Source organism: Pogona vitticeps, chromosome 7 (genome assembly GCF_051106095.1).
Source record: "Pogona vitticeps strain Pit_001003342236 chromosome 7, PviZW2.1, whole genome shotgun sequence".
Lineage (NCBI taxonomy): Eukaryota > Metazoa > Chordata > Lepidosauria > Squamata > Agamidae > Pogona > Pogona vitticeps.
In genome coordinates this window covers 26,142,018-26,167,893 of record NC_135789.1, presented here as the reverse complement: position 1 = coordinate 26,167,893, position 25,876 = coordinate 26,142,018, and the positions used below count along the sequence as shown (strand labels likewise).

Sequence of the window (25,876 nt, the reverse complement as noted above, 5' to 3'; positions counted from 1 at the left end):
TAAGACACGTATTCTCTTCCTGAAGATCAAGAACCCAGGGTTGCTAGCTTCTGGCACGTGGCTGAAATCGCAGGGAATTCGTATGCTTTCTCAGGTCTCCAGTCCAGGAGATGAATCTCCCACTGCAGTGGGGTGAGGCGGGTTGAAAGTCTAGATGCCCTCCAGTGTCTTTTCAAAAATGGTACCAGGGCCTGTTTAATCGTAATAATTTTACAACTCCAGAGCTGGAAGGGACCCTGTGCATCACTGAATCCAGCCCCTGTCAAGGAGGCATCGTGGGGAACCAAACACTGAACGTCATGCCCCACAGCCAGAGACCTAAACCACAGCAGTTTGAAGGTGTTTTTGTGTGTATTGTGCTTGTGCAACATTTGCACACAGAAAAGCTAAGAATGAGGAGAAAGGACTATGGAGGGAGCTGACAGATGCACACGTTTGAGCAGATTGTGCTCGTTGGATCAAGGAGTGGTGTACTCATTGATTGATTGATTGATTGATTGATTGATTGATTGATTGATTGATTGATTTGATTTGATTTGATTTGATTTGATTTGATTTGATTTGATTTATACCCCACCCATCTGGTCTATATGACCACTCTAGGCGGCTTACAACATAACATAGAAACAATAAAACCCAAGAATACTACATAAAACATCCATAAAACTTCCATCACATTTCCTTGTTCTACAGCAGTGGCACATGGTCTAGAAAAAAGCAACGGGCTGGCAGGGAGCCTTCTTCTTGTCCCAATGGAGTGCAGGACCTGGAGGAGGAAAAACAGATGTTGTGCAGTGTAGGCAAAGCTCTGAGGGATGTGAAGTCTAGCACAAAGGGTCACAACTGCTACATGCATTTTCACAAATGGCTGGCTATATACACACACACATAAAAAACATGCTCCTTCCATGGTTGCTGCATTACCTGGTCGTCTGGGTTTCACCCAGGTGCTAGTCCTGTTTACCTAGTCTTTTTTTTTGGTACCTCTTTCCATGAAGAACTGGTCTAGAAACAGGTTTGCCTCCCTTCTCACCCTTGCCTATTTAAAACAAAATTAAGGATTTTGGAAGTTCAGTGGGGAATTATCTGATCTAATCAGGATAAAATAAAGACAAGATGGAAACAACATACTGAAAAATTATAGAGAAGTCTTCTTCAAAGCAGAATGTTTTGACAAAGAAACTGCAATTTTAGAAAGTGGAGTATAAAGTGTTCTCAAAGCCACCTTGGATCCTTTTTTAAAGAGAAAGGTGGCATATATTGTAAATATTATAAATAAATAACTTAGAAGAAACACATCACCAGGAATAGATGGTCAGTCAAGCTACTGGGACTGAATCTATCAGAAATCCTAACAAGAATATGCTAACAAATAGAGAGAATGTGCTAACAAATACAGAAAATGAAAGAAAACAAAACATAGCCCACAGATAAGGAATATTCAATATACATTCCAATCTCAGAAATTGCAGGTAAATATAAGACCATTACATTAATTACCCAAGTAAGCAAAATGATGCTTAGTATTTAACAACAACTACATTTATCATATGCTTCTGGATAGCTCAATGATGAAGGCTGTGTGTTAGATTTTCCACTGTATCTCCTTGACAGGGTCTGGACTTGATGATCCATAGGGTCCCTTCCAGCAGTTTTAAGATTAAGATTACAATTAAGATATGTGGAGCAGAAAATGGCAGATATTTGGAGCACATTCAGAAAAGGAAGAGGCAATAGAGATCATACACTTTGGCTGCTGGAGCATACCAATTTTGGAAGAAAATCAGCTGTGCTTTATAAATTAGACCAAAGTATTTAAATGTAGGGTTCAGAAAAAGCTATCAATAATTCTTTTTTAAAAAAAAGATTGTATCACAACAGTTGATTTTCCTGAAGACTTACTGGATAAACACAAGGGACAGAATATGGAGAAACAGAAGGCCAAACATGTGAATAACATGCAAGGATATATTTTATCTGCCTGTCTGCTCAATTTATACACAGAACATATGGCACTAGAAGCTGGATTTGATTTGGAGGAAGTAAGGTTGAAAATTAGTGGAAGAAACATCAGTAATTTGGGATATTATTGGTAGAAATTAGCAATACATAGAAACAACTGGCGATCAAGGTTCAAGAAGAAAATGCAGAAGCAGGATTATGATTGAATGTTATGAAGTTTAAAAAAATAATGACTACAAAATCATGGCTTCATTTTAATGTTGATAATAAAGAAATTAAAATGGTTAAAGATCTTCTATTATACTTGAATTCAATTTGAATGGAGACTGCAGCCAGGAAAGAGCAGCCAGGAACACTGACATCTGGAAGGGCAGCCATGATGAACTAGAAAAGATATTCAGGTGTAAGGGTGTGTCTCTTGACAGCACAGGCAAGATCATATGGTAGTACTGTTGGCTGTGTGCCAATGTTAAATCAGAATAGTGAAGGAAGTTGATGGGGGATATGTAACGTTGAAGAGCTTTACAGACACTGTGGACCACCAGGAAGACCAAGTAAATGACTTCTAGATCAAATGAAGCCTGAATTTTCCCCAGAAAGACAAATAAATTAGTTTTTAGTACAATGAATAGGTTTAGATAAAACAGGTTTCAGCTGAAGCTTGAACTCTTCCTAGAGATGAAAATGGTTGAATGGAGGCTTTCATACTTATCATGAGAAGACACTCTCCAGCCAAGACCTCCATGCTCAGGAGCATGGAAGGCAGTAGGCAAAGGGGACCGATCCTGAGTTGGGTTCACTCCATAAGGGAAGCGGCATCACCTTTCTTCTACAAGACCTGAGTAGGCTGTTAAAGGCAGGACCTTTGGAGACAATGAATACATAAGGTCAAAAATGAGTTGACAGCACATAGCAAACCTTGTCTATTCTGCCCAGTTGACCCCCCCTCCTTCTTTTCCCTCTGGCAACAGGTGAAGACCATTCTTTTAGGCAGGCTTGTAACACCTGATTAGGAAGTGATGAGGTTGAGTGCTGCATATTATTTTAAGTAAGTTTTAATTTGCCTTTAAGGCATTTCTAAGCAGTTTTAACTCACTAGATTTAATTTAATGTAATGCCTTACTGTGTTTTTCACTGGTTTCTCTTCTAACAATTTGTGACCCACTATGGGCTCCACGATTGGGAGAAAAGTGACATAAAAATAAGATAAGATAAAGGTGGTTCTTTTATATATAGTCTGGAAGGGCTATAGTCATGATGATCTTCTGTTAAAACTGGGTTACTGCTAGCATGTTACTGGGTATCCATAGGCACTCTGGCTTTGTTGTGCTTTGTTTGCAAACCCAGAGGTGATTATCAAGGGATCATTCCTGTACTATGCAATGGATCAGTCCTTTAACAACGCAGTTTGCCCACATGCACTGTCAGAAATATATGTTAAAGCTTTAAAAAACAAAAAACAAACAAAGGACACCTCTGTCAGTCTTACTGACGCCTTTTGTCTGCTCCGTTGGCTTACACTGAAAGATCTCTGTGGGCCCCATCAAAAATATTTTCCAATCTTTTTAACACATTAGGGAACCTCATTAGTGTCTCAACCTCCAGTGAAATGGTCCACTTCTAATTGTCTTCCTTCCCCTTGAGGCTAATACAAGCCAGTGAATGGCTTATTTTCTCTGAACGATCCCCTGGGATCACATCCTGAACAGGGTGGTGTATAGCAGCCTGGCAGCCCTTCGACTTCTCCTGGCGGTCCTTTCCCCCACATCCTCTCGTTACCGTGGTTAGGATGCTTTATCATAACTGCAGCAGCACTTGTTGTTCCTGCTGAAATGATTGCGTTGTAAACTATCTAAATGACTGCCTTTGCTGTTTTTCACACCATTTCAAAATGAAGCCGTACTCTTCTGAAGGCTGATCTAAAAAAAATTCCACCTATCCTCTATTTTAAATACTTGTTCAGGTCTTGAGATTTAGGGGTGCACAGGAATTTTATCTGCTCTGTATCTTTAAGCAAACTGACCACATACCTTTTGGGCTCGAGGAATCACAAGACCAGAACACACTTTTCCTGCATTTCCAACATTTTCTCCACGTTTTGCATTGCAGCTCAAAAACCAGATCAATGAATGCATGAATTAGGGGGATGAGGGGAAATTGCAACCTAGAAAACAAATGGATGTTTGAAAACAATCAAGCAGTCAAAAGAATCATATAGCCACAGGAGACAGTTAAATAACAAGGATCAAGGCATACATGACACTACAACACTTATAAACCAATATTAACTGTACAATACAATTGCTCATTTCAATTTTTAATGTTACTCCAACCCACTCTAAATCTTAAAAGTGGTCAAGGATAGATATAAACACACTTTATATCTATATACCTGTGTGTATATAATTGCATTAACCAGGAACAGAGCTGAATAGGCCATTGTGTTTGTGTTTGTGTTTGGGGTAGATGTGTCTGAAATCCTGCAGTAAGTTTAAAAAAATGCCATAGAAATACTCAAAACCTTTTCTGAGACTAACAAAAAGGTTTCCAAGAAATCTGCAGGAAAAAGAAAGTCAATGTTATTGTCTTATTTGCTTGGAAATATGAAACAAGCCATGATTCACACCCCTATTCTACCCACCAGCTGAAATCCACTCGCTACAACTAGAATAGGCCCATTGACGCAGTGGGCTTTTGGTGAGTCAATTCCTCAGTAAGTTCCATTGATTCAATGGACCTACTCTAGCTGCTACTTAGTACTGGTTTTCAACCTGTGTGTACACTAAGAATGTGAATCCTGGATTCTTTCATGTTTCCAAGCAAATAAAATAGACTTTCTTTTTCCTGCTGATTTGTGGGGAAACGTTTTTGGCAGTCTCAGAAAGATTATGAGCATTTTTTCCACCGTTTTTTCCCCTCACATTTCTTTTTGAAAAACATGTATTTTTTTGGACTGCATTCCAGCATAAGCTAGTCAATGGCGTAGCGCTGAGTGGATCCTTTGTATCTTTCTATTCAATCCACCTGTCCCGTTGAGCTTTCAGTATGTATCTGTGGAAGGAAAACACACTGATTTTGCACAAAGGCCAGATAAATGTGCAGATAAGAGTGCTTCTTTGACCCGTTCAGATGATGATGGCGGGAATTCTTGCTGGGACTGGAGAATTTTCAACAGGCCATCTTGCAGTGTTGAGACCGTCAGTCTGATCAAGAAATGAGGCTATTTATTTATTCTATTCTATTTTTAAAAAAACATTTAGATTGTGCCTTTCTTCTCAGGAGGATTCAAGATTTCCTTGTAATATTTTAAAAATCAATATAACTATTCTTATTTTTGAAATGTTTATATGCCTTGTGCCGCACATATCAAGACCAGATGTCTGTAAAATTTCTGACATTTTCCACTACCACTCACCACCTTTAAAAAAAAGAAAATGAATTGAATTTGTGAAATAAATTGACAAGCAAACTCCTGTGCAGCAAGGAAGGACAGACATCCATTATTCCTAGCTCACTGCTATTTTCTTTTGAAATCTCTCGGTCTAGGGATGCCTCCCCTCCTATCCTGCCCAGCCTTTGACTGCCACAAAGCTAAGTAGCTGGAGTCCAGGGCATTGAATGCCAGCATGTCATGGAGGTTGGTTGATGTGTGTCTATTTAGTCTCAGCATAGGCCAAAATGCCATCATTAATTCATTACCCAGCTGCCTGTCAAATAAATTGGCAATTACACCCACCGCCAGAGCCTGGAATTTCAGTAAATAGCATGTTACTGTCGGTGGAGCTGTTGAGAAATGTAAAGGTGGGGGAGGAATTAAGCGACAACAGTGTGTTTGTTTCGCTAGTGGATGACAAGGGGCAGGCCCCTTCGATGCAGCCTTGTGGGAATAGAAAACTTTTCTTAAAAGAACCAGTAATAAAGGATGTGGATTCGAACATGTAAAAGCAACAACAACAACCAGTCAAGAGAAAGAGAGATCTCTGATTTTTTTTTTCTTCCTGTGTTTTTTTTCCCAGACTTCAGCCCCATCCAGCTTGGGAACAGGCTACTTTGTAAGTAGATCTTGACTTTCTAAATGCATGTTTTGGAATGATGCAGAAGATGATATTAGTCAAGTTGTGGAATTATGAGACAAATGTTAAGTTGCCGGATTTGTAAACTGTAATGACGCCCATGAAAGGATGGCTCTCCAGCAACTTTTCGGCAACCCAGAATCCAGACAGGAATTGTGAATCCCACCTCTTGTACCTCCCTCCCTCTTCTGTCAAGGTGTGCCTTCCTTTCCAAGTTCCCTCAGGTACCCGGTCAACGGGGAAACCCCTTCCTTCCTTGTTTCCCCAGGTGACACCATGTAATCATCCTATCCCCGTTCTTCTTGCCCGAGATGCTTCTAACCAGTCTGCTCATAGCTTGCCTGCTGTCCAGCCTGTTGTCTTGATTCTTGTCCTTAAAACAATAGAAATTCCTCTCTTCTTTAGATTATTGAAGGCAGGATAAAAGAAAGATCTTCGTACACTTGGTGAGCCAGTATTGGATTGTTCAGGCATTTCTTGGTATTATTGAGACTTGTATTAACATGGTCTACTCTGAGTGGCTCGACAGTCCCAGCTTCGTTAGAGATGATTCCTCCAGGTTATATAGTGGTTTTATGTGTGCAAGTACTCAAAATCACTTTAGAGCTGGATGCAAGCATAGCTCTGCAGAAAGGAGGCTACATTAACTACCTCCCATAATGGTTCAGGTGCTCAGTTTCCTCCATCTTCCTACCATTCTTTTGAGCACACAAGCGGTATTGTCCCTTGCTTCAGGATTGCATGCATATAAAATCTGTGATTGTAAAATTCTGCTCCACGTACAGTATATCTATGTTGCGATAGCTGTCCCTGGTCACATGGTTCTTTCTGTGCCCCTCGTTTTAGAAAAGCGGAAATAATCAACAGCGCCACATTGTGGATGTTGATACATACATGCACAGTTTTATGTGTTGTGTGTCACTTGCATTAACAACTACTGGGAAATAATGGTTTTTTATGTAATTTTTTCACTTTGGGTCTTCATAAATGCCCGCGTTTAAAAGAGCATGACTGAGAGAGAAATGTTCCTGCACAGAAAGAAGAGAAATGAAATGACTCGTATGGGAAGTTTTCTTGTGTGTCACTCCTTGTTATTCCTTTTTCAAAACGTGGTTCTGGGGTTGCTATGAGTGAGGCAAGCTCTCATTGTATGATGACGGCAGAAGTCCAATTTTTCCTTTCCACATGATTTGCGTGATAATTTTAAAGCAGCTCTAAGAGGTATTTCTAAGGGTAAAGTTTGAGATTTGAAACGTAAGAACAAATGATTCTGGACAGAATCCTTTTCAACTGTACCTACAGATGTTGCCACTGAATCACATCCACTATCCTCCTGCCCTGCTGAATGTTTTGGTAAGAGTCTTGGCTTCTGGCCTGAATACGCTCACTCCACCTACCGTTGACCTGTTTAACTGTGGACCCTGTTCTGCTTTTCCAGTGGGGAAAATTTAAATGTACGCAAGCAAGTGGTTCTTATATTGGTTAGCCATCCAGAAACGAAAGGAATGGTTAGCACTAAGGGACATCCCTGATTGTCCTCATGGTTTTTCTAAACTGATCTCTTAGGGATGTGGGATCACTAGGACAGGGGAAAGAGCTGTGCAAAGCTTCAGTATGCTAGAATTAGTTTTCTTATCACAGAATATCAGTTCGCTGACATGAAACGGCTAAAAGAATTGACATTCATCTCCAAATAGTTGACTTGTTGAGGGAGATCGTTAATTTTTGCCATTTTTTATTCATTCTAATTTTTGTCTCCCAAATATTATCCTACCCAAAGTAATTAATTAAAATAATGTGAAACATTAAGCAATACTCAAAAGAAGAAGAAGCCTGCACTGCTGCCATTTAATAATTAAAATTTTTAATACTTACATTTATTGATTTTTAACCATGATGATCACATCAATGCCAACAACATATATGAACACATATGCAACAGTTCTATATAAAAAACTGTGTATCAGATCTAAAGAAGAAAGGATTTAAACAGCAAAAAACCCCAAACAAAAAACGTCCCATCATCCTCAAACTTTTTTTAAAAAAATCAAAATATATCTTTATATTAAAAGATAACAATAAATAGTCAAAGAGATTAACAGTAAGCTGGAGACTGATAAACAAATAAGTTATGGAACACCTAATTACTTTGCGAGAATTTGTATCTCCAGGGCCACATGAATTGCATCCAAGAGCATTGAAGGAAATTGCTGAAAAACAGTGAGAACCAGAGTCTATTATTTTCTTGAAACTATGGAGGACGGGTGAAGTGTCAGATGATTGGAGGAAGGCTAACGTTGTCCTTATCTTCAAAAAAGGAGGAAATGGGGAACTACAGACCAGTCAGCCTGATATTAATCCTAGGGAAAATTCTGGAGCAGATTATAAAGCAGTCACTCTACAGCACGTTGGGAAAAAATGCAGTAATAACTAGAAGCCAACAGAAATTTGTCAAAAACAAATCTTGCCAGACTAATTTTATCTTGTTTTTCTATTGGGTAGTCTCGCTGAGAGACGTTGGGAGTGTTGTGGTCCTAATACATCTTCAGTTCAGCAAAGCTTTGGACAAAGTACCCCATCCTGTTCTGATTAGCAAGCTAACTAGATGTCGTCTAGATAGAGCAACGGTTGGGTTGAGACACCGTTGGCTACAGAATCATACTCAAAGAATGCTTCTCAATGGCTCTTTCTCAAACAAGGAAGAGGTAAAAAGCAGGATACTAAAGACCTCCACCCAGGGCCCAGTGCTCGTCAGCATTTTTGTTAATGACTTGGATGAGGTGATGCAGGGAATGCTTATCCAGTATGTGTGGGTGACACAAAATTTGGGTGGAATACCTAATACCCTAGGAGACAGCAACAAAATTGAAAAATAGATTGATGGGCTTGAACAGCAAAATGAAATTTAACAGAGATAAGTTCAAAATTGTACTCATAGAAAAAAGAAACTAAATGTACAGTTACAAGAAGGGGGGGTACTTGGCTCAGCAAGGCAACATACAAGAAGGGTCTTTGGAACTGCCATATTACAAGCTGAGTATGAGCCAACAGCGTGATATGGCTGAAGAAAAGGCCAGTGATATTTTGGGCTGCCAGCTCACTGGGGGGGGGGGGGGCAAAGTCATATTTGCGTGATTGTGTTGTAAACACTCCAGAGGGTGCTTTAGCACTATTGGGTGGTATGTAAGTCAAAACAACAACAGCAGCAAATCATATAAAGCAATAATCCCCCTCTATTTGGCACTGGTTAGGCCTCATCTTGAGCTCTCTGTCCAGTTCTGGAAAAAACACTTTAAGCAAGAAGCAGATCAAGAGGCCTATAAGATGATCAAGCCCCTGCTCAATATGGATGGTGAATATATAATTTTTGCTTGATGATCTCCATCAGATATATCCTTTACAAATTCGGAATAAATTTGGACCTTAGAGATTGTCTTTTAAAAGTTGTTGTATTGTGTTTGATGCCTTATTTGTATTTCCAATGGTGTTTTATATTATGTCATTTCATTTCATCTTGTTAGCTACCCAGAGTAGTGGTTCTGCAACACATTGGACGGTATAAAAATGTAAATAAGTGGATGAATGAATGAATGAACGAACGAACGAACGAACGAACGAACGAACGAACGAACGAACGAACGAACGAACGAACGAACGAACGAACGAACGAACGAACGAACGAACGAACGAATGAGATGCTTGTTTTTCTCAGTGTGACAGTCTTTCAAGTATTTGTAGAATACTATCATATCCTCCATATCAGTCTTCTTTCCCTAAAGCTAGACATGCCCCCTAAATATTGCCTTCACATAGCCAGAAATGATTTTCTCTATGAAGGCAGTGTCAAAAGGTTAAAATAAGGACTGTTGAATTTGTTATGAAAATGTTTAAGAAATTAGGGGCAACGCACTGATTTACAATGAATCATTTCCAAGCTCCGATTCAAAGGGCATACTTGAATAATGGTGTCCAGTGGCTAGATGTAAAAGGAGCCAGGATTTTAAAAGGGAAGTGCCACCACCTACACCATCCCGAATCTCTTTTTGTGGCTTCCTTTGCCCCACATCACTCACTTAGGCAAAGCCATGAGATTTCTGCACGAGTCCAACAACTACAGTGATCCTAGCTTGATTTTGTTCAAATGTTGCACATATACCCATCCCAAATCAGTATATACCGTTTAGCTCTGAAACACCTCTTGCATCAACCGACAGCTTTCTGTCTTCAGTTGCTAGGAAAATAAACTTTTTTTAGCAATCCCGGGCATGGCATCCGCCTCCACCCTGAAAGCAAAATGAGGTGTCAGTGAAGGCATCTGTCATGAAATCTACAGGCAGCTCAAGCTGTCAGTAGCAGACGCGCTGTGTGCTAACACCATGTGGCTGTCTTATCTTTTCTCCCTATGGTGCTGTTCAAGAAAGTAGGGGCCACTTTGCATGAATGTATGTGGAAGTATATGGACACGTTTGCTATTGGTTTCTGTAGATCGCCCCCTCCTCGGTAAGAATGCATCTTTCAATATCATGTTGTGCTTTGGTGGATGGAACGTTACTAAAATTCATGAGACACGTCTCTACAACATGTTTAAAGTTATTAAGCTTATTAAGAAGATAGCCTGAAAGGGTTGCTTTTGTGGACTTTAGAGTGTTCTAGCTTGCGTGACCCAACCCAATCTTAATTAGCTTCGAAGATGGGATATTGGTAGCCTTCCAGACACAACAATCACCCTATAGATCCACTGTTCACAATTTTCGTCATTGGTACCACCTGTTTTATAGTCCTTTCATATTCATCCCCTGGACTCCATTTTAATTCCTTTACTTTTCCTTTCATTTTTAACCCGATAAGGAGTATGAAAGCAGCAAACACTGCCCTGACTCTGATCTGGCTTTAAAAGTTACTAGATGGAGTTGTCTTAAAGACAGTTTGGAGTGAAGACAATGCTTCCTTCACTCTGGAATGTGGTGTTTGCACGTGTGTATTGTTTTTGTTTTTGTTGTTGTTGTTGTTGTTGTTGTTGTTGTTAATTTTTATTTTTATTTTTATTTTTTATTTTTAAAGGATAGTGTTATGGTACAACCAAGACTAAGAATGGTTTCAACCTTTGGTAGTTTCAGAAGAGGCATCCGTGCTAGGCTGTGTTAGTGTATCAGGCAAAACCGAAAGAAAAGTAAAGAAGACAACAATGTTGTGGCACCTCTGGTGAACCCAGCTCCTAATTCTGTGTGCTCTTGTCCTGACTCAAATCACAGGAATGTTTCTTGTCTTTCCAAGCTGACAATGGAGGCTTGTATGGCGTGTGTGCAAGATGCCGTTTGGGCCCCGGGATAGCTTTTAATACTAGTTTGTAAACACGGTAGACATCTGTGTAGGATTACTCTTTAGTGCACTTAGGAATATGAGATTGGTGCAGGTGGGTGAGATTAATTAATCTTTTAGGAGAAAGGAGTGATTGCATTGTTTTGACATTTATTCTTCAGCTACGGGAACAATGTGCCTCAACCAATTCCCTGCTGAGGAGCGCTTTAATTTGCACCCAATCTGGTGAATGTGGAAAGCATACGTTGTGAGAACACTCCCTTAGGAGGTAGTTTCTCAGCTGCATGGGCCTGAAAGACAGTGAGTTCAACAGCTGTTTGCACCGTGATGGCATGCCACTGGGATCTCCACATGGCGTACTGTAGCTTGACATTCCAGAAGCTCTTCCCTGGAGGGCCAAGTAGGCGACAGCTGTGTGAAGGTAGCAAGACCTTATGAAGAACCACCCTTGCCTTCAATGCACGCTTTGCAAATAAGCTGTTTTTAGGTAGAGGCTGAAGATGGGCCATTTACAGCTTTGTAATATGTGTTCATGTCGAGGGAAGGGGGGCAGAAATCAGAGATACAAATTATTTAATTTTTAAAAATATCCTTTTCTGACTTTCTCTCTGGGTCTCAGAGTTCCAATTTATCAGATTTCAGAGGTAATTAATTCCTCTGATTAGTTACAGAGTTTTGGTGAGTAACCCATTGTTGTTACTATATGACAAAGCAACTGATTACATGATTCGTTGCAAGAATTTTGCAATATTACTTTGTTGTTGTTGTTTGGACTGCAGCACCTAGAATCGGCCAGCCCGCATAGCTGGGATCAATCGTCTTTTTAAAAAAAACTACATTTCCAAACACTTCTTGCTACTTTTTTTTTCTCTTCCTTAGTTATTGGGGTGGGAGCAGGGGGATCCTTTTGGAATAATATGGTATATTATGGCAGACACTTGATAAATCCCTGTCAAAATACCTTAAAATGTCATTTGAGAAATTTTAGAAACCCTGCTCATTATATAACACTCTTATTTCCCCAAAGTAACTGGTTAGAGGTAACTATATGACTTGTATCTTATTACTTCCAAGCTCCATAAGTTACCTTGTTGACTTTATTTCACAATTATTTAGAAAACCATATTCATTTCATCTGTTTTGAAAAATAGCTTCGTTGCACTCTCACTACCGTAAAGTAATCCGCCACAGGTTACCCATATTAACTGTATCTCATTACCTCTGAGTTCCATAACATACCTTGTTGACCTTATTTCACCGATTGTTGTCGCCTATAGTTTTGTACTCTTCCTCACTGCTGAAAGGAAGCATATTCTGGCCTCTCCCAGCCTCTCCCACTGGCCAAGGGTCCGAGACCTCCAGAGGGTTGATTCCCCCAGCCCTTCTTAACCGCTCCACTGCAAAATCACACACATGAGTTGGATCCAGGCTGAGGTACATGCAGCTGAGTTGACAGAACATGGATTTCTTTCCCCCCCTTCCCTCCAGCCCCCAGAAAATGCCGCAGAGGAGAATGGGGTACAGTACATCCATGTTCAGTTTCTGAACAAGCCAGGAGGCTTCAGGATTTTTTAAATGTTATTCTTTGACTTTCCCCTCTTCCTTCTACAGCTTGACATTTTCTCACCATAGGGGACTCAGTGTGCCTCAAAATCAGTTGGAACTAATTGTGATTTGCACCTTCTCCATTGCACATCAGCAGGGTCTTTTCTGTGGGGAAAAAAATGTTTGGAGAGTGTTTTCGAACATAAGAGCACTTTTCGTCCCAAAAGGTCACATAAAAACAACGAAATAAGTAAACAGGGCATTACAGAATAGACATGGATAAATAGATTCCCCCATTTTTCCCCCTCATTCATTATTCTGAGAACTGGTTGATTAGCTCGGTGAATCAGGCACCTAGCTGCTGAGCGAGAGGTTGCAAGTTGAGTTCCCCCACTGAGTAGCCTTGAGCAAGCTGCACAGCCTCAGAATGCACCCGAAGAAAGGAACAGCAAACCACTTCTGAGTGGTACCTAGAAAACCCTAGAAAAGGTTGCCATAAGTCAGAATTGCCTTGACAGCACACAGTTTTAATTATTATGTTTCTGAGAAATGTCTATCGTCATAACTGGATTTCTTCAGCTCGGGATAACCAAATACTGTACTACATTGGTGTTCTTATATGCCACGAGGTTGAAACTGACTTACAATGGCACGGATGGGGCTTTCAAGGTAGGTGAGATTTGTAAAGGGTGGTTTTACCCATTCCAGTCCTTCCTGCGATGAGTTTCCGTGGCTGAGTAGACAGTCAAACCTGAGTCCTATTCTGGCTCTCTATCCACGGCACCACACTGGATAAGCCAACTGAATACTAAAATCAAACCTAAATATATTATGGCTTAATGCCCTAGTGTTCAGTCTTGATGCCGTCTAACCTCCAGTAGGAGAAGGATGAGAAAAATAAGAGTGCCTCCCTGGACCAGACGCTTTTCTTCACTGAGAAACACAGAGAGGGGCAAGGATCTGTCCATTTCTAGTCTATATTGAACCCTATTTCAGTGTTCAGCCTGAAAAGCTGGTGGGGCTTTAAGTGTTGAGGGCAGGGGGTGCACAAATAAGCTCTTTCCTACACATCTCCGCCCTGCCCAGATGCCTTGGCAGACTTTTGTAGGTTCAGCACGTCCTCCGCAGGGTAGCTGTGCTTCAGCTGGCTTGCTATTCTGCCTAAATTGGATTGGTTCCATTAAAAGTGCAGATCCAACGAAATTCCTGAGCATCCCTAGGATAGAATGTAGGGGACGTGGTTTGCAAGGCTGTGAAATGAGACATTCAGTTGCTTGGTACAAGAAGAGAAGGATGTCCTTACCGGTCTGTGTGGTATTTTCCTACCATTAGCGATAACACTAAACAAGACATACTGGGGTTGCAGATAGCTGGAAACACTTCAGTCATCTCCAGTGCGCCGTGCAGGAAGCGGAGCACTTAAATACATTTCACCTGCATGAAAAAGCTTTATCTGTTTTGAAATAGATGCATTTACAAAAAGGCACCCTGGTGGCTTGCTGTTTAGATGTGTTGCACTTAATACACTGTCATGTCTTTCCAGCGTTGTGTCTGTGGGTGCTTATAAAGGGAAGTACCTGTTAGCGGCCACTTAGCCCTGTAAATCATGGCTAACAAATCTTCATTTACTTGGCTGGGCCAATGATGAAGCTCTTGCTTTCACAAAGCAATTAGCTGTAGCAAATGCCACTGTAGAAAGGAAAACATCTTGTTGTTCATTATTTCATGGTTTGCCTTCCAGATCAAACCCTCGGATATTAGGCCCCCCTCTCCGACATCCATGGGACTTCCCTTTCTAGATCATTAATATGATTCTTGGCATTTCTGTTTTTTTTATTTTTTAATTAATTTTTAACAAAATGAACAAATATTAAAACAGAATAGAATTAAAAGCACTTTTAAAGCATATTGCTTTAAAAAAAGGGAAGCACAGTCACCAAAAGACAGTTGAAGCAATTGGTAGATCTCTGTTGTTATGCATCATCATAGGATTGTAGGCAACAGATTTCCTTTGGTGATTTCAAGAGGTAGTTGCATGCCCTCCTAAAGATTAAGTTAAAAACGACAAAGGGATAGCCACCAATTTCCAGTTTATCTACGATAATTAGTTATGCTGATTCCATGTACCATTACTTGCTGGAAGCCTAAAACTGTGGACTCTAATGAAATTATTCTTTTTCCCTTTCTTGTATCAGTTGGTGTCAGTGGTTAGTTTGCTGTTGACCTGTCCAGTTGGTCACTATGCATGTGTGAAGTAAATAAAGCAGCATGCACAAATCTGTAATTTCAAGTCAGTGCAAGTGAAAAGTGTTTTTTATTCTATCTCCTACAAGTGTCTCAGAATGAGTTACTGAGACTTTAAGTGCCAGTTAATGAGAAGGCGGTGAACTCTGGAGAACTTGTGACGGTTCTCCTCTGTGGATCTCTGTACTTCTACTATGTAGCAAAAAGGAATTTTACTAGAAATTCTGGACTCTGCGACAAGAATTGTTATGCTTGGCACAGTGTGCACAAAATGTCCCCAATATCTTTGCATCTAATTTCATTCAGAATCAACCCATGCACGCCTGCACACTCTCAAATACAAGTATAAAAAGGCAGGCCATTTGCTCAGAAAGATGCAACCTAGCCATCCAATGCTTCAGCTTTTAAAAAGCCCATGTGACACCAAGGCCATAGTTAAACTGTTTGATATTTTGCTGAAGTTTTGTAAAAGTGGTGCAAATGCACAAACACGCCCAAAGATCAACTAACCAAATCACCTCCTCTCACCAAGCAGGGTGTTCTTGTTTTCCCAGGAGGGGGGGAGGGAACCTTTTTCTCATTCAGTGCATGAGGATGAAGAAGCCACGGTTCACATCCTTAGTATGATGGAAACTCTGGTTCAGTAGGATGTGCTCCCAAGGAACAATGCATGGGATTGCAAACTTACTCCCATATGATCTAGGAATAAATGTAATTACTGTACAAGTGTGGTCAGAGTCATTTCCTGGAGACACAGTTCTTAGACTGATTTTGGCCTTATTAGGATCTGTAAACCTTCATGCAGCCGATCAAAAAATGGAGCCAGGAAATGGGTTAATCAGGATGACACTTCAGGTAATGACAGTAAACTTTGCTTATCTGAAATGTTGTATATGTTCATTTTTATATTCCTGGAGCCAGAGGAAAAAAATCATTGGCATTAACGGCATATGTAATGGCTCACCTTTATCCCGTAAATACATTTCACACAATAAAATCTATCTCCACATCAATTAATTTTTATGTTTGTTAGCAACAGTGGAGGCCCCAGTGTATTACAAAGAAGGTAGAATGGCCACTGTAATAAAGGAGTCAGTACAAAGCAAATGCGGCAAATATGGAAATTTGCTGCATGATCGTTACTGAGTAAGAAAGCAAGCAATATTTTCCTGATCTTCTTAAAAAGCCTTGTAATAAGATTTGACAAGAGCAAGCCCTTGTAATTAAAATATACCATCCATTCTTTTGGTACATAATACCGCTGCAGATGTTAGAAGTGGTTGGCAGTAATAGCTGGTTCTTTCTTTCTTTCTTTCTTTCTTTCTTTCTTTCTTTCTTTCTTTCTTTCTTTCTTTCTTTCTTTCTTTCTTTCTTTCTTTCTTTCTTTCTTTCTTCCTTTCTTTCTTTCTTTCTTCCTTCCTTCCTTCCTTCCTTCCTTCCTTCCTTCCTTCCTTCCTTCCTTCCTTCCTTCCTTCCTTCCTTGTATCAGTGTTGCACAATTCAAAATTATGAGCATACATGAAATATAGGTGAACATTAAAAACAAATCAAAATAGTAGAATTTTTTTTTAACCAGAACCAGGCTATTTCAATAATCTCAGCAAATATTTTATACACATGGCTGGGCATAAATAGCATGCATGTGAGTGCTGCATTGATTGAATTTCCCCACAGTCACAGAAAATTTGTTCTGTGTCCATGTAGCCCCATTTTACTTGATCTTCCTTCTTCACTTCAAAGTCCATTAAGTGATTTCCAGAAGGACCAGCTAGAGTCTTGTCCTGGTGAGAAACACTCTTTGACATTCATCCATTTGACAAGCTGTGTTGCTTTTGTTCTCCAGAGGTTTAGGCTAAATCAGATGACTAATCATTTGCTGAATTTTCATGGTACCTGGGTGGCTGATTCTGCCCCATCACAGGAATGGCCCTGTGGAGTTGAGACAGAGCGGTCAAGGTGGGTCTCTCAAACTGCCGTTCGGTGGCAATTCCCATCCAACCTAGTCAGCACCCTCCATTTTTGGGGACTCGGTGACATCTCGAGATACCCAGTGTGGTGTAATGGCTAGAGTGATAGACTAGGACTCAAGGGGCCTGGGTTCGAATCCCTGCTCAGCCATAGAAGACCACTGGGGGAGTGGAACTGGTAAAAACCACTCCTGAAATATCTCACTTACCTTGAAAGCCTTATTAGGGTCTCTGTAAATCAGCTCCGACTTGATGGCACAGAACCATGTGACATCTGGACAGCCACAAGATGCCCACCGCTTTCTTGAAGTGAATGCAAACACTTATCTTAGGGGAAGGGAGACCATTGGTGTATCCGGTCCAGAGTTGTTTCTTCCAACCTGGCAGAATTTTCAGGGGTCCAAGCCAACAGTCCAGCCCAGCCCATTGTTGCGGATATACAGTATATATATTTTTTCTGCTCAAGAATGCCCAAAAGTCATGACCCACTCAGCCTGAATGTTGTCTTTGAAAACTCACACATCATTAATGTTAGTTGGAAGGCTGGAAAGCAATACAACCACAACACCCTGGGGACAACTCTGCATAGAGCTTGTAATACTTATTGTTTGCACTTCATTTCCCAGGAAATATCAGCTAACATGTCCAGTGATTATGGTTGCTGGTCAGTTCTGGATGTTGACCAGACAATAACAACAACAGCAATCTGTGGCAGGGTCTGACTCTGCTTAACAGTCTTCTGTTCTGTGGCATTCAAGGGAAGGAAATGTAGAGTTCTGATGTTTTTTGTTGTTGTTAAATTCCTGTAGCTGCACAGCAGAAGTTCAGGGAATCACAGCAGAATTAGCTTCAAGTTCCCCAGATTAGCCCACCCCTTTTTCTTATCAATTGCTGACACATATAGTCTCAATAATTCATTCAGAGATATTAGAAGGAGGAAGGATAAAAGGTTTCTTTAGTTACAATTGAACAAAGCAAACAGGAAACTGAGAACAAACGTGACTGCTTTCAGCAACAGGCCTCTATAGACTGCTTTCAACAGACAAAAGAGAGGGAAAATGAGAGGAAGGGCTCTCCTTATTCAAGGCAAGAGGGAATGATTGGTTAGTGCTGGATAGATTGACAGTCAACCTTGGCTCAACCTTTTAAAAAAAGAAAGAGCAAAGTGTGGAGGTGATTAGTATATAAAGCTCTCAATCTAGTTCTCTCAAATTTAGCTGAGCTACTCCTTATTTAGGATGTATCATGTTTCCAGATTTCCCATTCATCACGATGGAACCCACGAAAGCTACACCTGTTTAGATTTTCTAGTGAAAGTTGATCAAAGGTCATCCAAATTTGCAAATCAATTTGGACCCAAGTTGCAAATAAAATGGCACGTGCTATGAAGAGTTCTGGACCAAGTTCCCTCTACGGTCCCTGGTTGCGTGAGCGCACGATGCTGCACCTCCCTCAGTGCAGCATTTCTCTTCATCCATGCACTCGCAATGAGCATTTTCAGCCCCTTTCGCCCTGGTTGTGATGGATCTCCGCATGGGGAGGGGTGAAGTTGCGAATGCATTGGAGGTGGAGTCACGCACTCAAGGGGCGGAGCCCTTTCCAGCAGGGCTGGAAATTAGAGGGAATATCGCTTTGGATCAGATCAAGATCTATTCTGAAGCCTTGAGCTGGCCTTCAAACTGAACAGAAGAACTGTCAGTGTCCCTTCTTGTTTTAAGTCTAGAAGACACTTCTGTGTAAAGCAAAGCAAAGCAAAATCCTGCCAGCCTTCACATGTATTTATTTATTTTATAGAAATTATTTTTAACCCGCATTTCTCCTTTTAAAAAAAAAAAGAATCCAGGGTGGCTTACAACAGTTAAAAGACAGTATTTAAGCTAATCATGGTGAATATACAATTCTGTGAAATGCCTAATGAATGCAATATCAAAGAACATAAGCAACATCAAAACATGAGCCTTGTTTTTTGTTGCATGCTATTTTTGAAAGACCAGCCCTCCTGTCAGGCAGGCTGAGACTCAAGGAGGGGCTGATTAGAAATGGAAGTGGCCTCCATCTCTCCCCCTGACCAAACTCAGAGCCGAAGGCACCGGTTCAGCACCGCTGTTTCACGCTCTGCTGCTTCCTCTCCGCCGTCCAGCAAATCACAGCCCCAGAGGAAACCCTACGCCACGCCATCTCAGGCAGTGCCACATCTTCGGCCATCTGTGTAAACCTGTGTCTCCCCCTCTTTGCCCTCTTCTCTCCTAGCAGCCTCACAGTCAATAGGAAGAGATCCTTTTAGCAAATGTCAAAACCTTGGCTTGCCGGAACCACACTCCCAGCAAGCCCCTGGCCCAACTCCCCCATAACCTCTTGCCAGCCTCTCCGTCAAGCTTTGTTTAAACACACTTTTAAAAGGACTCAAAGGCAGTTTTTAGCATAATCAGACTTGATTATTTTTTTTGTCAGCTCCCTCTTGGAAAGATTACAAGGTTTATTCAAGCAGTAGACAGCCCAAGATTAGCTGTCACTCCAGATTCAGTCCATCAAACTCTCTTTATTACTATGTTAGCCTTTTTATTATTATTATTATTTTCCATTGGGCTGGAATAAATATATTCTTTGCTCATCATCATCTCTTGTGAAGCAACATCAAAGGGATTATTATTTTCATGGTTCTTTTTCCCCCAGTCATCTCCCTCCCTCCCCCCCGCCCTCCTCCTCCTGATCCATCACTCCCTCTCTTTACATGTGACATAAAAAGGCAAATGTGAACCTGAATAATAAAAGATTTGCTTCATTGATGGCCAAACATACATTACGGCACTTCGGGTCAAATTGGAGTGATTGCGAAGCAGTTAAGCTGTCAGAGACAAAAGCCTTCATCTTACGAAGGGCTCCATTTCAGATCATTAAAAAAAATGTTCCAAAGCACTGCCTCCATTAGTTATGACTATGACGATGTCATATTTTGGACAATAGTGGAACTGGGTCTCTAAATAGCTGTAGCATGAATGGAGGTGGTAAAGGGGTCTGGCACCTCTAGAAATACAAGGCTATTGTGGATTTTATAGCTGTTCAGTGGAGTTTTTCTATCCAAACTTTTTCTATCAAGCTTTCATCTGTCAGCTTTGGGACTGGGGACATAGCTGAATGAAGTAAATATAAATGAGCCAGAGAAGATGACAGTAAGGGTTTTTCACCTGGGGGAAAAGTCCATCAGTCTGCTTTGAGAAGCCTGGAGGCCACCCCTTCCCACCTCATTTTTAAGGGAGCCTTAAAAAATATGAGGCAGGATCTGTTCTCCATCATCCCAGAGTGTAGGACAAGCAATAATGGGTTCAAGCTACAGGAAGTCAGATTTCAGCTGAATGTCAGGAAAAACTTCGTAACTGTTAGAGCAGTACAACAATGGGACCTTGGGAGTTGGTGAGTGCTCCAACACTGGAGGCTTTTGAAAAAAAATTGGACAGGTCTGCTTTGATTTGAATTCCTGCATTGAGCAGGGGGTCGGACTCAATGGCCCCACAGGCCACTCCCAACTCAATCATTCTAGGTGTCTCTGATTCCATGGCTTCTGGATTCATTGCTTATTATTTGATTTGCAACAACAAGAAATGCAAGCAGCACTCTGTCCAATTGTTCAAGAAAAAGTAAGCTTCCTTCTACCATTTTTAATTCAGGCCAATGAGAAGGCCTCGTGTGTCACTGTTCAAGTGGGGCAGCCATCTGTTTGTTCATGAAATGCATTTTATGCTGCTGTTGCCATTGTCTTGTGAAATGGTAGTTGTTCCTCAGGGGTTCTGCTCCCTCCTCATAGACTTTTGGGACAGGACACGGGAGCCACTGGCCTGTGGGCCTCATCTGGCTTGTAGAAGGTCCCATTTTGGCCCACAGAAGTCCATGCACTGTCCTTGTTTCCTGGGGTGGGTGGAACACCTGGCACATTTATGACGGCATAACATTATGGTATTGATGACCTTGATGAACAGGATTTTAGCTTTTGTACTTCAGGATTCCCCCAGCCTTGTTGATAGATCTCTTTTGGGCATGGCCAACAGTGTTATGTCTGCATAAGGACCAGCAGTCTGTATCAAGATGGAGGAAAAGCATTATGCAACTCTGTTCTTGTACACAAAACGTCAGTCAGCCTGTTCTCCCAAAGTCACTTGACAAGCATTTGTAAGTTTTATATTACTTTGATTTTAATGTATTAGTGTTTAACCCATAAAAGAAACTGTAAGCATCTTGCATTATTTGCATCTTTCCAGGCAACAGTTGTTTATCAACAATTCATACTGAGCTGTTTCTGTTGTTTAAATCATTTTGCATGTACACCGTTATTACTCGATCTTCCTCTTGCATTTAATTTTCCTCCATTTGACTTTATTCCTCTTCATTCCTCTACACCAGGTACGGGCATACCAATTTATTATGACATTTCATTCAGCGGATAACGTGGTCTGTGATCCATGAAAGCTTGTGCAATAATAAATAACCTTATGTTAGTCTCTGAAGTATTGCAAAGCTCTTTCATGTTTTACTGTTAATTTATTGTGCCGCCATCATCATGCCCTTTATGCCATCCTCTACACCTTCTTTATGGGAGAAATAATAATGCATAATTGTTGCTTGGTACTTCTGTTTCACCTTGTCCTGCACATGGCACCTCTGGGCAAGCCCCATTATTAAAGCATAGAAAAACAAACATTCTAATGCAAATCAGAAAGGAGCAAAGATTTCTTGTTAGCAGGGTTCAACAATCTGCCCCTTTCCCACCATCTGACATGAGGTCTCTTGCCTTGGGCAGGGGTTGGGGCCTCCGAGGTCTCTTCCAACCCTACGCTGATTCTATAAATTCTGTGAATCTTGGTCTGCCATTTCCATAAGCCCCACCGTGAAGAGGCAGTGGTCAGGAATAAAGGAAGCTGTAGTTCAAGACCTCTGTGAAACCCAGTTTGAGTTGAAACCATGGTACTTTGGGAAGGATTCAGACTTTGCTGAATCTTAAAAGAAATATGTTTGTAAGATACCTTCAGGAGAACCACCTACTAATGATGGATATTTGTTATGGTCTTTTTTACTCACTGAAGTCTTTCATGTTGTTAGCTAAATGTGATTCTTTCAACCACCATGGAAGGGAAGTCAATAATCGTAGTAGAATGGTGAGATGTTAACAATCACCATTATTGTGTAGCTAATATCAAACTAGAGTAGACCCATTGAGTCAGTGATGTTTACATAAGTGTTGGCTTAACTATTCAGCAATTGATTCACTGAGCCTCCTCCTAGTTCGGACTGCCAGTAAGATACTGGCTAGTGTCATTGTCATAACTTGCATACAACCACACACTCTCTACAATTGCTGGTTTTTACTGGTTGAATCAACACACATGTCTTCTCAGTGGTCAACAGATCAATACAAATACGTTCTTCCATAAGATGGTATCAGTAGTAGAGAAATGGAAGAAAAGACAGCGAAGGATAACATGAAAGTGCTATCATAATAAACTTGGTGGAGTCTTGTCCATTGTTGTCCAGAAGCCCAAACTCAATCTACTGAGCTCAAGTTATAGGTGTGTAGATTGGAGCTGGACATTAACATAACATTCTTGTTAAGTTAAAGAAGTTTGACTTTGCAAGTGAATTGTTTGCTCCTACTTCTGGATACCATCAAGCGGAGGCTGGTTCGATATTGCAGCTCTGTAATGAGCAGACGATGGACTAGTTGGACCCTCTTCCAACTCGTCCTGTGATTCTGTGAAACAAAACCCAGTGTAATTCCACTTGGGAGGTTACATTCAGCTCACTCCCCTCACTGAAGGGACGACATGCTCTACCCAACCAAACATTAAGCCAAAGATGGCAATGCTAAGAGGAGATGGTGGGTTTCCAATCTTTCAGGTTTGGGATGAGTTTGTAGATGAAAACGTATTCTGGTGATAAGGAGAAAGAAAGATGAATTGCATCATGGGAAAAAGAAAGAGTCCCCAGTCCTCTTTCTTAGCATTTTGTCTCATAAAATGTAGGACACCAGATTGAATTACTTCATTGAACTGCCGCTGTCCTCTGTTAATGGTAATTGTGTGGATCTAGCGGTTTTTCTTGGCGCTTTCTCAGATGTTTGCCTCCCACTGTTTTTCAATTCAAACCTTTGATGAAAATATTCCCAGTACTTCTTTAAAGCAGACACCCGACTGTCTTTCTTGACAAAGGCAAGGTCTCTAAATCAGTTCCTGGCAATTTGTGCCACAGCGGTCTACCTAAATCACCTTTTACCCATGTCACTGTGTCATTTCCTCAGAAAAAGGAAGGGGAGCGGAATGCCCATCGCCAGAAGATTTTCGAAGGCTTGGAAAGCTCTGCAAAAGGGAAGGCGAGAGAACGGATGATTCTGGCATTTGGTTTTCAGTGGAAGTGATTAAGACAAGGGTTTGGAGTATTGCAATCATCCAGTTGGAAGGACAATCTAGTTGAACCCCTGATAGTGCAGGAAACCCAGTGCTACGGCATCCTCAATTGATGGCTATCCAGTTGGTGCTTAAACACCCCTAACCAAGGAGAGTCTTCTGCCTTCCAAAGGATGCTTTCTAGTGTTAAATGGCTCCTCCAGTGTTAGGGTCCAGATTATATATAGATTGCTTTCTCTCCTAGCACATTTCCCACACTCAGATCCACACCTAAGCTTTACGTTCACCATCCTGTAAGTGCAGTCCATTCGGCAAATATGATGCACGATTGGCCCTCCTCATATCCTAATGAATGGTCACCCATGTTTTCACTCGTTGGAAAAATGGTCAACCTTGTCATGCCATGAGATTTCAGGGGCAAACATCTTAGATGAGAGTACTGAAGCCCTTGTGATATTACAAAGGCAGGCCCTTGTGATGCCATGGAGATTGCACACCTGCCAGTTTCTCAGCCTGCTAGCCTGCCAGCCTACCTACCTACCTACTTTTTAAAATTTTATAGCTGACCAGGCTGTACTCAAGAGCATAGACCAGTCTTAAAAAACAGAATTTGAAATCTGATGTAAATGCATATGAACAAGCATAAAAAACATAAAATAATACAATAATAGTAATGCAATAATAAAGTAAGCATTCTAAAAAAATTAACAAGATGTAAAATTAACTTTAAGAACTTTTGAAGCAGGCAATAAGCTCTCTTTCCATGGCTCGTTTTAACGAATTTAGCAGTCCTATAGAATATATAGCAGTCTGTGCCAGCTAGCAGGAATAAAACTGTACATAAAGGGGAAATGTTCTTGATCCTGGCTGTAAAGGGTTGATTGTTGTATAGTTTTAGGTGTTGTGAGCCGCCTCGGGTCCCGTATGGTGAGAAAGGTGTAATATAATATAATATAATATAATATAATATAATATAATATAATATAATATAATATAATATAATATAATATAATATAATATAATATAATATAATATAATATAATATAATATACAGTGGTGCCCCTCATGATGATGATAATCCGTTCCCCTGAAATGGCTGTTAAGCGAAATCGTCATGCGAAAAACAATTCCCCATTGAAATGCATTGAAACCCATTTAATGCATTCCAATGGGGAAATTACCTTGTCGTCCAGTGAAGATCGCCCATAGGGAAGCCATTTTCCAAGCGGCGATAGGTGTTAAAATGGCTGCCCTGCAAAGCATGAGTCCAGAAAACACAGGGCACCACTGTAATATAATATCTTCACATCTTTTCTTTATATGAGACTGGATGGAAATATTTTCTTTCTGGCTGGGAATTTGCCCATGTTTTCCATACTGTATATTTTATCAAATTTAATCATTTTTATCTGACACATTTTTGTGTAGATGGTTCTTTTGAATGCATGCATTTTATCTGTTATAACTCATAACTGTTCTCATTTTTAAAATATATGCAATTTTATCTGCAGTTTTATCTCTGCCATAGGCCTCAAAAATGTGAACATATCTGATGCAAAATGTACTTCACCTCATGCCAAGTCTCAAGAGGTGATAAAATTGTTGATTACGGTGATAATCTTGAGCTCACTGAAATTATCCTCCATCTATACTAATTGCTCCATAGGACTGCCTCAATTTGTGCTGTCTCCTGCACTCACTTTCCGCTAGTTGTTTCTTACCTGGCTTCAGAATTAGTATCAATTATGTCCTGTCGTGTCAGTCCTTAGATATGGCGACTCTTCCTAGAATTTTCTAGGTCTGAAGTATTCAGAAGTATCAGTGCTTTCTTCTGATGGCACTCTGGGACCTTTCCCAAGGTTACACAGTTGATTCTTCTCCCAAGATGTACAATAGAGAACTGGATTTCCTGACCCCTGGCTCTACAGTGAGAGGCTTAACCCGCTAAGCTGTCCAACCAGCACTCCAGAATTGCCTCCGAAGTAAAACTGGGCCACTATCTAACTCACTGCCTATGGAGATGGTCTCCCAGCCTCTGGAAAGAATAAGCCTGGTTCAGCTCATCCACGGATCCCCACCTGTCAGTCCATCTTCTCAGATGTCAATCTTCGCTTACTTTCTTCTTACTGGCGAGGAGACATAACATTTGAAAAATCCCTGCCCACACCCTCCACTTTCCACGTAATATTCTGGGAGGTTTTGAGTGTTTTATGAATTCTGGAACTCTTTTTGTGTGTGAAAGATTTCTAGAAGCATTTTTCCCCACCAAAAATATTGCCTGCAAAGGTAGTTGTGTGGGGCCCCCACTAAAGGACATGGTCCTGAGCTTTAGGCCAGCAATTGATTTGGAAGTGCTATTTCTGATGCTTTAATT

At 40.8% G+C, this 25,876-nt stretch overlaps 1 protein-coding gene across 12 annotated transcripts in view; it reads left to right on the top strand.

The window, feature by feature from the left end:
* Positions 1–25,876, top strand: part of AUTS2 (activator of transcription and developmental regulator AUTS2) — a 626,497-nt gene that overhangs the window by 239,543 nt on the left and 361,078 nt on the right. For 10 of the 12 annotated variants that reach the window (XM_072978425.2, XM_072978430.2, XM_078379421.1 and 7 more), the window contains one exon: positions 5,979–6,014. The exons of the other annotated variants lie outside the window; for them this stretch is intronic. In XM_072978425.2, the coding sequence (XP_072834526.2) occupies positions 5,979–6,014 (36 nt within the window). The remainder of the gene's footprint in view (positions 1–5,978; positions 6,015–25,876) is intronic. 12 annotated transcript variants of the gene reach the window in all.